Genomic DNA, 14,389 nt, shown 5'->3' with positions numbered 1-14,389 from the left:
GACACAGCTGAAAGAAACCCTAACCAACATTAGCCTTTGGAAGCAGCAGACATTCTACCTGTTTAATATACTCCATCCAGTTCCCATGCTGTGGTCAGGTCATCAGTTCCTATTGCTTCCCTACTGTAGCTCACTTACATGAATGGCTTGAGGTTTTTTTAGCTGAAATTACATTTTGAATAGATCATCAGCTTGCCACAAAAAGCAGCAAAAGACCTATCCTTGCTGCAAGGACAAAAAGCAAAAAAAGAAGTTGAAATCTTTAGGATAACTCCACTGACTGAAGCTGATACCCTTTTATAGCAAGTCTGCACCTTCCTAGATATTCTCACTTCCTCCTTTCACTGCCTAATTCTAGTAGGTGCTGAGCTTCCTTGATTTCCAGGACGGGTTGTGGGAAGCTGCAAGCTGTCAGCTGCTGTGATAATGAAGCTTTAAGTTGTCAATTCTGGCACTGCTCTTACTACAGCGAGTAGTGCATCTGTATAAGCAATCCTGTGTCTACGGTTTACGGAGACCAACAGCTCCATTTACAGAAGCCTCAGAAAGCCCACCTGATGGCAACGGCTACTGGGCACTATTTACTGTTGTTGGTTCATTCAAGCAGCCTTGAAGAGAGAGCCTCCCTGACTTCTGTAACCAATCTCCTGAGTTACCTACTTTTTTCCTAACCGTTCCAGACTTAAAGGAAAATCAATTCTGATAGTTCAGTACTTTGGCTAACGCAATTTAAGCCACGATGAAGTCAGCAAGGCTGCTTTGTGGCATTTCCTGAAGGTAACAACTACAGCTCTTTTATTACTACCACCTGCTATTATAGCTTGAGACTTTTTGTAGGGTTTGTCCTGACATAATTAACTGGAGAACTCTCCACTCTCCGTCAATAATAGACTTATTTCAATCGTTTTGCAGACTCATGTATATATGTAGGAACAGATGAAGACAGACACCAAATCTTGATAGAGAATCCCCCTGAAAATGAAAAGCCCACTCCTACAAATCCTAACCATCTTGACACATTCTCTCTTCTATTCTTACAAATGTAAGAAGTTATATTAAGAGCTCATTATACAGTTCTATTTTATCAGCCATGAAAATAGCTGCTCAGGAGCAATAGATGAACAGGTGCTATCTAGTGAGCTAGTTATAATTGTTCTCTTGCAACATCAAGATAAAAAATCTAAAACTTCAAAAATGCCAGTGATTTGTAGTAACTAAAAAGAAAAAAAGGGTAAGATTGGTTAAGGTGAATTAAAGTATCATACTGAGATTACTTCAAGGTATTTTGATTCGGGACTTTAAAAAAATTATCAACATATTTTTTGAAACAAAAATCCTTTAAAATTTTCAAGTATTTTAAACAAAAATAATGTGCAGAATCTAACTCTGTATATTGTACAAGTGCTTTTGTCAAAATAAAACATTTAAGTGAAGTAATTAGGTTTACTAATAAATGTACAAAGAAATCAAAATTTGACTTCAGGCTTGTTATTTTTATAATTGTAGGTGATCATCTGAACTATTATAGATATAAAAAACTTAACATGCACACAAAATCTATTCTCATATACAGTATTCAATCTGCACATGGTATATGCTTATATGAATATAAATTATATTTTCCTACATTATGGTATGGAAATTGATAAGAAATGCCAAGCCTATCTGCCTTCAGCTGGACATCCAATTGTTGTATGTTTAGGAGTATTACATTACCACTGCAAATCAGAATAAATTCCACAGAGAACTGAAACTTTGATCGAAAGAAGGGTAAGTTACAAGGTACCACATTTTGAATACTAAAGAAAGTATTACTGAGCCAGATGGAAACTAATTTAAACTTTGTACTACTGGCTCAGTTTTATATTCCCAAGTGCACCAAATTAAAATGTAGCTCAATACTTGCATGAAACAAAATTGTTGCACTCAAATCTTCTCTTGATAAAACACTGCAGTTAATGTATGCATATACCTACTGAAACACATATATACATACTGCAGAAAAAACAAACACTTCCCAAACCCAGCCATATTTTGATCCTGTGAAGGACAACTTATTTGACACCCTCTGTATCCTGGAGTTGTAACCCTGTGCATCCTTTCCAGTCAAAAAATGTGTTGCAGTATCACAACACAGCAAAGAGTATTTATGGAGACAAGTTTTTGATGCTTGTCTACGCTCTCCTGTGCAGGGCAGCAGCATTTCAAAGAAGCAGTGAAATATTCCTCATGCTTTTCCTTTGGGACTGATGTAGAAATAAGAGGAAAGGATGCAACTGAGAGATACAAAAATAGGGGAACTAAAAAAACCCATCTGTACATGATGTCAATAGAATCGCCATTAAATACAGCAGCATTTTCATATTTTTCTTTTCTTTTTAAAGGATGGTGCAAGGAAGATGACTCACCACTAGCAACGCAAATAAAATGACTCCGCAGCTCCAGACGTCTGCTTTCCTTCCATCGTATTTTTCTCCCTGCGCAGCAATGACACACAGGTTCAAAAGACTGCTCACTAGTAAATGAATTAATTATCCTTGAAGAACAAGATTGGGGAGAATGGGAAACCCCACATTTCAGTTCAGCCACCTGCTTCCCAAGGTGGCCTTCCCAACTAGGAGGCCATGACACAGCCCATTAATTGAATTTTTATGAACATCAGTTTACAGTCTTATCTGGGATCTGCGAGAACGGGCTCAGAAGTGGGGAGCAGAGCAGGAATGGTCAACAACTCACAAATGATTAGACCTGGCACTTAAACAGTGTCAGAGGTCCATTAAGGATGTCAAGAAGGTGTTTTTCTCTTCCCTGGTTCTTCAGGGAGCTTGTCACCAGTCACATTATTTGTGAACTCATAGTATTATCCGGACATTCTCTTCTGTATGCTTCCTGCTTGGCTTTACATATTAAAGATACGCTTTAAAAGAGGGGAATCTTGGTCACTGAAATCTTAGATACTTATTTTCAGAAGACAAAGGGAGAGTAGAGGGAAAGGATAGTTTGTATCCTTTAATGGAAACCAACATCACTGACAGCCAACCCCAGTTCTTCCACTGAAATGACAGCGACATCAGAGACAGGAAAGCATAGGGGACTGCATCCCCTGGGTGGAAGGATCAAGTTAAACGAGGCTGCTGTATTTCTGTCTGATCACATGGCACGAAGGGTACTGTGAGAATAACACACGATCATTGCCCTCACACGGTCGACGTGGCTTGATTCAGGGCTGAGCCAAACACACAAAACCGTAGTTACGTTCCTTGTGTCCTTTCCAATGCTGCCTGCCTTGGACAGATTTCCTGTACAGAGGGTCTATCTGCATACTTGCAACGAGTGACACTTTAAAAAATATATTTATACACTCTAACGTTAACCAACTTACCCGGATGACTTCAGGGCAAGCATAATGTGGTGATCTGAAACACAAAATACAGTCAAATGAGCATGTAACAGCCTGGTATTTATGGATTACAGGCATTTCCATTTTGTTTAGCAGAATAACGATCGGCTCACTTATACAGAATGCAAACGTGCAAAACCAGCACTTTTTTCCTTCCCTCAATGAGAGCACATTTATAAGAAACTCAGAAAATGGTCAAGAACTAGCATAATTCAAAATTCTATGGTCCTACTATGAATTTCTTAAAAGTGAGGAAGGAAGAGAAGACCAGGCATATTCTGTTTCTATATAGAATTCCAGCCCTCTAATCCCACCCTTTAACTTGGCCTTGTATCTGATTAGAAGGCAGGCCCATGCTGGAAAGCCTTTTTTAAGAAAAAAGACAGAACAATATTTTCAGACCAAACAAACACATGCATTCCTAAACCATGTCTTGCATTTCTTCTGCTAAGGTTGCTCTCAATTACTCCAGTGGTCATAAAAGCTGCTGATACATAATTTCAATACGCAAATTTTTTTTCTTTTAAAAAACTGAAAAGGATGGACAGTAGTACTATTACCTAGTGAGTTAATATATTCTTTTCACATCCTTCTACCCATATATCTCTGGTTTGATTCCTGGCTGAGAATAGTTAATTACTTCAACTTGCCAGGTAATCATTTTAATTCCTAAAGATTATAGCCACAGCTATTTATTTTATAGCCTTCATTAAAGTAACTTGACAAGTAAAAGGGATGCAAACTGTCTGAGACCTGTGTGCAAATCATGCTATTGTTTATACTGACACCTCCCAGCAGTCCCTGAGCCTGTCTTCATTTGTGCATTTGTTTCTTGTGACAAATGCAATCATGGCTGGGCAATACCTGTCTCACAAAGTAATGAGCAAAACAGAAGCACAGTGAGGTTAGCTTTGTGCTAGGATGCTACATTAATGCCCAGTGAGACAGCCCATTAATTGAATTTCCATACCCACTACACTTATCTTATGGCAAAATATCATCCCGTGGGCATGGAACGCCCTGATTTGGTATCACAGCTTTTGGCAGACCATGATGACTTGGGACTGCAGCTACCTTGAAAGCAAAGCTTAAGTGAGGAGAGAGAAATGCAGTTGATCCCTCACAAATTTTAGGAAAGGTGGAATTCAGAAGTTTAGTACAATATTTAATATCGCTCCCACCCCCGCATTTAAGAGGTTATCACAGGTGTTCTAACGAGGACTATCTGTTCAGTAGTGATCCCAAGTGTCTTAATTTAGACTGGATTTTACAAACCTTGATTTGAAAGTCAAAACAAATAATGAAAACCAGAGCCTTCCCTCAGAAAGCTGGCCAGAGGTGGCCCTTGGGAGACCAAAAAGAAGGGACTTGTGCCTAGTGGGTAGGACAAGTACCTGGGCTCTCTTGGCAGCTCCGTCACTGGCAACAATATGGACATGGACAAGGCTACTTAACAGTTTTAAAAGCTGCAGCTGCCCACAGTTTGAAAAAGGTGACCAGAACCTCACCATGAGTCTACTCTTCTGACTAAAACAAGAGCAATGCTATCACAGCTTTCATACCTCAGAAAAGTTTGTATGACTGAATTCACTGGGATTTGTACAAGGCTTTAACCTTTTAGGGCAAAAGCCTCTACAGTAACAAAGAGCGTGATGGCAACAATAATGAAATAAAGCTAAAGCAGTCAGTAATGTTAATAAAATTGTTGCTTCTTGACTAAGCGGGGGCTGATTTGGGGGACTTGCAGCATACTGCTGGCCACTGCTGAAGAGTAAGTGAGGTCAGAGTGAGGCACTGAATTGCTTAATGTTATGTACATGTTCCCAACCCTCCAACCTATGTTGTTCCCTGTGAATTTGCTTTATAGCAATCCAACAGCTACTCTACACCTGTTCTTTTTAATACCCCAAAGCCTTAACCACTAAACAGTCACGTCACTAGAATAATGCATGATTTTACAAGCTTTTAGAAGACAAATTAAATTATTCTTGTGAGAATGCCTGACGAGTGGTGTTGTCTTTTCTTCATATCATAAAAACGGTGTATAGTGTACAGGCCATCCTTAAGGTACACACAAATCAGAATTAAGGAGCAGCACCAGAACTGGGACTGCAACCCAGGACTGGACAAGCACAGCCAACTGTCACCAGTGTTAGATTGCTTAGACAGAAGAGTGAAAGAGGGCAGTATGGGAGCTGTAGGGAAGACAGTAATGCAACTATAATTTGGAAAAAAGCTTGGTAGCAAAAAGAGTATAGGAATTACATCAGATCATGAACATTCACTCAGTTTAGTCACCTCAGAACAGAAAGACTAGTTCTAACATGTTCTATATAACTGAGTCACATCAGGTTTATTGGAAAACATACCAGGGGGTAACAAAGGAGCGAAGACACAATCTAGGTAACTGTTGAGCTCCTGTCACCGTGTCTGAGTTTCTCAGTCTTGCATGCATTTTAGCTTCTGTCAGGTATGATGCTACCATTGCCTTTCCTACAGAAGGTGAGTCACAAAGACACACAGTACATTGAATGGCTACTATAGGTGGTGTCTGTGGCTGAGCTAGAAACTTAAGCCAGACCTCTCAAGTCCTGCACAGTATCCTGTACAGTTCAGCATCATCCTTCAGCACAATACTGTTTGGGTGGCCATGCCACCTGGGGTGCACTGGAAGAGTCAGTATCTCAATTTGCAGAGTGCTTCTGAGTTTTTATTTGTATACGATGCCTCCAACAAAGATTTCAGAACTCCTAATTCTGGATGCTGAGCAATGCAATCACTTTGACAGCTTCCTCTGCTAACATCCTTGAAAAGAAGAATGTAAGTGTTGTGAAGAACCCAAGATGGGTACGTACCTATTTATGTGTCCCACTAGCAAGTGCACTTAAAACATTTACCTTCCTGAGGTCAGCTGGAGTGCAGTGCAATCTGCTAGGTGTCTTAGAAGGCACCACTGCAATTCTGCTAAAATCTAGGAGAATGGGTGGAGAAAATGTATAATAAATCCTATGAACAAGTCAGATTGATTCGATCATTCAACAGATGCACTGCAACTGCCCAGAGAGCACATGTTTCTGACATAGCCATTCTGAATTCTTGCCAGCACACACTAGCTAGATATATGCAGCATTGTCTTGGCTAACAGCTCTAAAAGGGATCCTCAGGCGGGCCAGAATCCATAGAAAACTCATTTCCATGCTGCCAATCACACAGCAACTTCAACTGCTTTAAAGAGAAAACTCAAATTTAATCAAAAATCTATTTATCTTTCTACAGAGTCATGAATATTTCTTTGGCTCTTATCACTAATTATTTGATATACGTGTGTCAAGAGCAACATTCCCTGCCTCTTCCCCTAGGCCATCTCCTCATCGTTCAGCTATATATCTGTGCAGCCAAAGCCACAATCTGCCCTTGCTAACAAATAAGTATATCGCTCAGCACGATCAAGAAGCAGTTGCTGCCTGCGGGTACTGCTGCAAAAAAAGCACCGACGTTCGCCGTGTTTATTTCAAGGGTGATGTGGATTTTCCCAGGCTAGTCTGCCTGGGGCAGGAAGGGCTCTCTGAATGGTCATTCACAGCTATGACTCTAGGACACAGTAATCTTAAGGATCTTGGGGGACCTTAGCAAAGCATTTAAGTGGGATTTCAACCAGAGGAAATAAGCCAGAGTGCAATGATGAAATCCAGGACAGCCCTCGACAGGTAAGTCAGGCATTCAGAAAGAAATGTATATATCCTTGATGTATCTATCCTGAATTTCATCTGAGAAACTGGAAAAGTAGCTCTTGACTTGTGCACATCAAGATACAGCACAGCTACAGTAGATCTGAGACAACCAGGGCCATATCTTCAGTGCAGGTGTGATGTGCATGTGACCTACAGGTCTCATTATGTAGGTAAGAGAGACCTGCACTGTGCACACACAAATTGACTGCCCATGTGTGGTTTATCTGGGAATATACAGTAACTGCTTTTCCAGAGAAGCAGTTGGTTGATCAAGGAGCACAGGGAAGGCTGTGTGATCCTACTCCACAGTGTGACAAATCATGTGTTACACTGCCTGATGGGTTCCCAGGTCCCATCAAAGATGAGTGTCCATGCCTGGGTCCTTTGGTTCCATGCCTTAAGATGGTAGTATTTGGGGAAGAAGAAAAGCTTCTTTGAGTGCCATCCTTTAGGCCTCACAGCTGGAGGCAGAGTTTCTGCAGAGAGGGAGGAAGAAGTCTCCTTCCCTCTGTTTTTCTTATGCATGAAGTTACCTTGATACAGGTGGTTGTACAGGTGCACTGAAGTCCTCCCACGTCTATCTGGTTTTGCTCTTGCTCAGATGCTACAGTCCCTTCTTCCCCCCCTGTTAATCACTGTCACCAAGCTGGCTTTCAGAGACAGAAGCTACCCACTAGCGCAAAAGGCTGCCTGTGCTTTCCCCCCATGCTGTGTAGCAAAGGGCTGAGATGAAGGGGAATGCCAGAGGAGTAGTAAAATAGACAAAGAAAATTCTTCAGGAGAAGGACATATGTTAGAGCATCCTGAGTGGAGAAAGTGACAGCCACAGACCATACAGAAAAGTAAGACAGGGAGGGACTGAAGAAACGGTTCCAGTAGCATTCATGCATCCTCATATAAATGGAGATACCCAGATCAATGTAGCAAACATGATACGAAAACAGTATAATTAGTATTTGTAAACCTAAGATACTACGATGAAAATCCTACCTAGCATTCATAGCAATGCTTGAATGCAGTGAGGAGAAATTATGAATGGAACCATAAAATGAATGATGAGGAAAAATCAAACATTAAATAGCTGTTTATTCAAAAAAACACACCATCCAAACACCAAATGAGGCAAAGATTTGTTGGAAAAAACCTGTACAAGCTCATAATTAATGGCCATATCCTAACGTGCATGGGCTAAGTTAATGTTATACTGGCAATTTGAAGAATAGCACATCTTAAATTCTCAGTGTTTGATTTTGCAGACTTAAAGCTCTTTTAACACACCTTGGGATGTATTACAGGCAAGGCTGGTATTAATGGTTATTAATAAGGTTGTCTGGTATTTCCCTTTATAACCCTCATTTTAAGTTGCTTATGACTTACCATCAATTTAACAACTTAACAACAATTTTCCATGCTTTTTGTCTGCCTCAGACTGGTTTCACGTTTGTATACGCATGCATGTTGTATATGAGACGAAACATTTCCATTATCTAAGTCCGATCTAAATTAAATGCTTTTTTCCCATAAAAAGGGAAAATTTCTAGTATCCTCAACTGCAAAGGGAAAACTTGAATATTTGTTTGCGTTCTCTAGAAATATTTACTCGAACTGCCACTAGAAAAGTGCAGTTTGCATTTACTAGCAGAAACTCTCTAGAGCATCAGGATCAAAATTCTACCTGCACTGGCAACACTTCACAGAACGATTTTTCTACCTGATACTATATGCTGCTGTGGCTGGGGTTATCACAAGGTACATCACTGAACTTTAAAACAAAGTGAGTGCAAAACCAACAGGAAATAGATCTAGGACTGACAGCAACTGGCTGGGACAACCAGAAAGAGGAAAGTAGACCTGGAACCTAGTGGAAAAGAGAAAAGGATCTGGGATTTGGGGCCAAATATGGAGCAGAAATGACTGGGAGAAGTCCGCAAGACTAGAGTGCAAATCAGGGAAGGAGATGGGAAGGGGGAGCTGGGAATGGAAGCTCTTGATGAGATGGGGTAAAAAGTATTAGTTCTGGCATTTCCAATTTTAAGAGCCTAGATTTGCAACCCTAACAATAACTGGATGTAGGACACTTGCACATGTTTTAGACAACATGCACACATTTATTATAAAGGGGAAAGAACATGTGCAGCATCATGTCTTGTCATTAAAATCAGAAATGGTGACTGGACACTGAGGTGCGTGGCAACTGAATATCGCTCTTCTGAATTACCTGCTCATCACAGGTGTGCTGATACACCACATACAGATGTAAGGGAATCAGGAGCTAGATGACCTCCACTAGCAATTCTAACAAACACACAGTGCATTGGTTGTTATAAATACCCTGAGCTCAAAAAGAGCCAGTAATCAGTCTTAGTGTGAATATGTGCTTTTTTTTTTTTTTTTTTTTTTTTTGATAGATCCAGGCAATCTGTGGGTCTGCAAAGTGTTGCCAGGAATTGCTAGGGAGAGCTGAGAACAGAGGAATTGACTGTGCTGGGGTTGGAAATTGCCATTTTCCTCCATTACGCCACCAACAAGTGCAAGACTTTCTTCTCGCTCTCAATAAAATCATAATCAGCATCGCTCTTCCCACATACACACAGCTTTCTGGATCAGGCCAGGGGTTCCCTATGGAGACACCAATATGGGGGAACTATTGCATCCAGTCAGTTAATTGTGGGGCTGTCAGCAGTGGTGTCAGTCTCCATACCGACTGCCTCTGCAGAGATCTGGTCTGCTGCTGGTGCAAGCTATGTTTACATGTCAGGTCTGTCCTAGCTCTTGGTTGGGACAGAGAGATTTGGAAGCAGGCAGCTGTGGGTTCTTGGTCGCCTGACAGCTTGCAGCAATCTCCATCCAGTAGGACTCAGCGTTTCAAAGCTGTGATGAGTGAAATGGAGAGAAGTGAAGAGATGGCAAAAATTTACTTTGCCAGGTTTCTGTAAGGAGCAATAGGGAATTAGGAAGGATCTTTACAAGCTCCCAAGAATTGTAACTCAACAGTATCCTCTTTCAATCCTTCATTTTACCCATAAGCCCTCTTAGTTCAAGAAAAGGGAACAAGGTCCAGGGAATGCCCCAACCCTTCCTACTTTTCCAAGACTCCTATAGAAACGACAGCAATTTATGTTCAGAGCAACTTGGGCACTGCAATGACTTGCTAAGATGGAGAACTGAAGCAGGGAAAGGTAATGCATCTTGTCCAAGACCACCATGAACGCCTTCAGCAGAGACAGAAATCAAGGTCAGATCACCTGGGTCTCAGTCCTGAGGTTTAACCATAAGGCACTCACTCTTCTTGCCTAGCGATGATTCAGGATAGATTGGACAATATCTACCATTCTGAAACACTGCAAGGCAGCATGCTGGGAAGAATTGCTGTGAAAAGAGACAGGGGAGTGTCTCTGCATGCCATTGCCTGGATGGGTAAAGAGGAGGAAGAGCTGAAGAGATCTAAAATAATAGAGGCAGCATCCTACCACATCTTCCGCTTCCTTCCTTGTCTGCTGTTTGCTCAGACCTCCCCTGTTCCTGGAGGAATGCAGAGACTCACTGTGTTACTTTGGCATTTCAAGGACCATCTCTCCATGAGACTGCCTTGCTGTGCAATTTCTGCAGTAAGCAGAATTATTCCTGCAGACCCTACACACAGCTTCTCTTCCTCTCAAGGGTCTAAAGACACATGTTTAAAACTATGTCTTTTTCCTCTGAGCTATGTATATGCAGGATTTGCGCAATGTACTTTTCCAGTCTGTCAGTGACAAATTATGTCAATGAAACAGCAAGTCCATCCTTACCTCCCTCTCCTACACAAACACAACTGGATTGACCTTTTATTGTTTTCTCCAGGTAGCCATCAGTGCTACAGAAAACCATGCAGATCTAAGGAGCAGCTCCCAGAAAACACTGACTCTGAGGTATGCAATACAGCATACTTCAGGCTATATGATTATCTTCATAAGGCCAGTCAAGCCTCTGTGGTGACCTAAAGCCTACTCAAACTCTGGACTAAACTTAGCAGTTCACTTGTGACAGCAAAGAATTTTTGACTGCACTCTAACTGCTCTGCTGTACTGACAAAGTTAACTGCATCTCACAGCTCAACCCCATCTGATCCTCCCACTCTGACTGACAGAAATACCTGGAGACTCCTTGCGTGACTGTCAATGGAAATGTTACAATTTCATCTCATTATCAGTGTTCACAGCACAGATAAAACCATTCTGGAAATTAACTTCTGGGTGCACGGAGGAGCATCTCATTAAAGCTCAGTATCTCAGCCATGATTCACTCTGTTTTGTTCCTTTACATGCTGGCTGAAAGTACCAACTACAAGGGTAGGTAAAACTGTTGCCTTGAAAAGCTCTGAGGTTGGTTACTCTGTGTGCTCCAAGGGAAAAGGAGTCATAACTGGATTGCCTTTCTTTGTGAACAGTGTGGCATATTGTTATATATTCCTTCCTTCCTTCCTTCCTTCCTTCCTCCCTTCACCCCCCAAACCAGAGAGATCACAAGACACCAGTATCAGCCATGCTGGGCTCCATGCCAGGAGAATTAATGAAGTGGTGTAATAGCTCACACGGAGGCCTAGTGATTGGCACCACACTTAAAATGCATCTGCAAGGCAGGAGATCATAGCATTGCTGCTGTGTTCTGTTTATTACAGGCACGTCTCTTCCATTCCATTGATTTATTAGTGCGTTTTAAGGCCTCAATGTGGGGGCTGGCTCTGCTTGAAGCATCAAGGTTTGAATTCCAGCACAGCTTATGGAAAGGAAGTCTCCCTTTGAGACTCTAGACCTGGATGACAGAGCCCAGTGCTAACAAGAACAGGAACCCTACTGAGAGGCTCCCAAGGAGTTTGAAAAATCCTACCGGGCAATGTGAGACTGGGTTGTTTTTTATACTTCCTCTTGTTTTTTTCATGGAAGGAAAGGGGAAAATTTTGTCTAAACAGTATAGAGGCTTTGTGGTAACTGCAGGGAGGACTTCATTTCCTAATCTAGAGGGGAGGTTTGAAAGCAGCTGCAAGCAACAGACGTGCAGACTCATAGCTCCTTGCTTTTCATCTGTGCTGTTAAGAGGTCAAATCTTGACTTGACATGGACATGAAGGAATGGGTGGGTCTCAGTGTACTCATCAACTAGCATTCGATCACATCATGGACTTCAAATAATTTTGCTATCCATTATTCATGACTTGGAAAGCAGAGCCATACAGCTCAGGACTGAGAGGCAGTGGCTGGGCTGTACAGGGAACCACGGTGGCTCCACGTCTACCCTGAATTGCCTTGGCTCAGAGCACAGACTGAAAAAACATGGACTGTAACCAGCTGAGGACGGGGCTGGGCTGGAGTCATTAGATTCACACTACCAAAGGCCAGGAAGAGAGGTCTGTACGGGAGGAGGCGGAAATCTGCCGGTACTGTCTGCAACTCCAGTTGCTGAGCTCGCTGTTATAACAAATTCAGACACAGTTAAAAGCTGGCGTAGTGGTGCCAGGCTGCAGCAGCTCCATGCAGCTGCTGCCCTTGCTACAGCTCACTGCGGCAGCCCCCTGCACAGTCAACGCAGCACCAAGCCATAGCTATGGAGGGGTGGGGGGGCATGGTCCAGTGGCGTCCCTAGAGGCAATGCCCCCGGAGAACACGTCCTGTCGCCAGCCAGGCACCCAGGCTTTGCTCAGCTGTTGGGCTTATTGCTGGCTCCCTTGGAAATTCCTAGAAAGCTCTTGCTGGCAACTGAATTACCATGGAAATGTTTTCAGATTGCCCCTGCAATATTCCTCCAAGCAGTCTCCTTTGTATCTGCATTTATGCCCTGCTTGTAATTGCAAAGGACCCTGCTGCCTCCCTGTCAATGCTGCATGTGAGCCAAACTGAAGTAGTATGGAGCATGAACAGGAAGAGCTGCAAGCAGGCAGCCTAATCAGGACATGCAAATTCCATTTCAGAACCCCTAGATTTGGGGTTTTTTTCACCCCCTAATATTTTTAAAGCCTCTTCTTAAAATAGCCAACACTACTGCTTTCGGTTCCCAAAAATTATATGGCCAGTGAAAGCAAATACACACCAGTGTATGCAGATGAATCAAAACCTGAAAGCCTTGATTTTTATATCCATATGTGACACCTACGGAGGCCTGCTTTTCACTGTAAAGCACTTAAAACCCCCTTCTTTTAGCTATCTTATACACTACGTGCATCATATCAATTTATTATCTTGCTGCGAAATAAAAATGCACAGTGTAAGTCTGCAGGTCTTTATTGAAACCCTTACTATAGACAACTTTTATGTCTGGAATCTATCACTGATTTCTGCAATACGTTCTGAGACACTCACCCACAACTGGTTTCTAACAAGCTGTCCCCAACTTGCAGCGATGCCATCCCGAAGTCTGCTATCCGGATGTTGTTCTTTTCATCCAGCAGTAGGTTTTCTGGTTTTAAGTCCCTGTGGCTGTAAAGAGAGGATCAAAATGTGAGTTAGATTATCCACAACAGCTTTCCCACTCCAAAACTTGTTCTTTATCCAGCATAGCATCCAACCTATTATATTTTAATTGATTTCACTCTTTTTCCTGTCCCAGGCAGGAGAACACACATATCCAAGATCCAATCTTTGCAATACTCTAGACCATATCTCAAATGCCCACTCCTGATGAATGCAAGGCTTGAGTGCAATCAGAAGCAGAATTATTCCTGCAGACCTTGTTTTCAAGGCACCTTCAGTGCCCTGACAGGAAATGAACATCTTCAGCTTCCAGTGATACCAACGTAATCTGAGGGAGAGACCGAGGGAAATAGGTAGGAGGAGAATTTCAGCTTGGATTTAGGGCTGATACACTCCATCATATGCCAGCTCCTTAAGGTAGGAGGCAACACCATCAATACATTCTGTCAACAACAGGAAACAAAATGAGTGGTAACTAGAGAAAAAAAAAAACATCCTTGGTGTAAATGCTACTGCAAAAAGCCCCTATTAGGAGTTGTTTATGTAGGCATATGGCTTTGAAATAATTTTGGGTAATTAGCTCTGATGGAGAAATCCCTTTAACCCAGCACTGCTTATAAGTGAGGGTGCCAGCAGTGGGAAGGAAGAGAGAGGATTCCCTCCTTTCCATCACAGCTCAATTCTCTTATTATTTGGCAACATGGGAAAAGCCAGGCAGCTATGATCTTCAGGATGGCAACTCCTGCTTTAAATCAAAGGTATCACATATTGACTAATTTATTATTTGCCATTACCCACAGCCAACACCACTGTGCA

At 42.1% G+C, this 14,389-nt stretch overlaps 1 protein-coding gene across 1 annotated transcript in view; it reads right to left on the bottom strand.

The window, feature by feature from the left end:
• Positions 1-14,389, bottom strand: part of BRSK2 (BR serine/threonine kinase 2) — a gene marked incomplete at both ends in the record, with an annotated part of 323,936 nt that overhangs the window by 68,548 nt on the left and 240,999 nt on the right. Inside the window, 3 exons of the mRNA XM_082318936.1 lie at positions 2,409-2,477; positions 3,383-3,416; positions 13,463-13,579. Coding sequence (XP_082175062.1) covers positions 2,409-2,477; positions 3,383-3,416; positions 13,463-13,579 — 220 coding nt within the window. The remainder of the gene's footprint in view (positions 1-2,408; positions 2,478-3,382; positions 3,417-13,462; positions 13,580-14,389) is intronic.

Source organism: Platalea leucorodia, assembly GCF_965183815.1.
Source record: "Platalea leucorodia genome assembly, chromosome: 7".
In the NCBI taxonomy this organism is placed as follows: Eukaryota; Metazoa; Chordata; class Aves; order Pelecaniformes; family Threskiornithidae; genus Platalea; species Platalea leucorodia.
The sequence above is the reverse complement of the archived record's forward strand: the minus strand, read 5'-3'. Positions and strand labels throughout refer to the sequence as shown.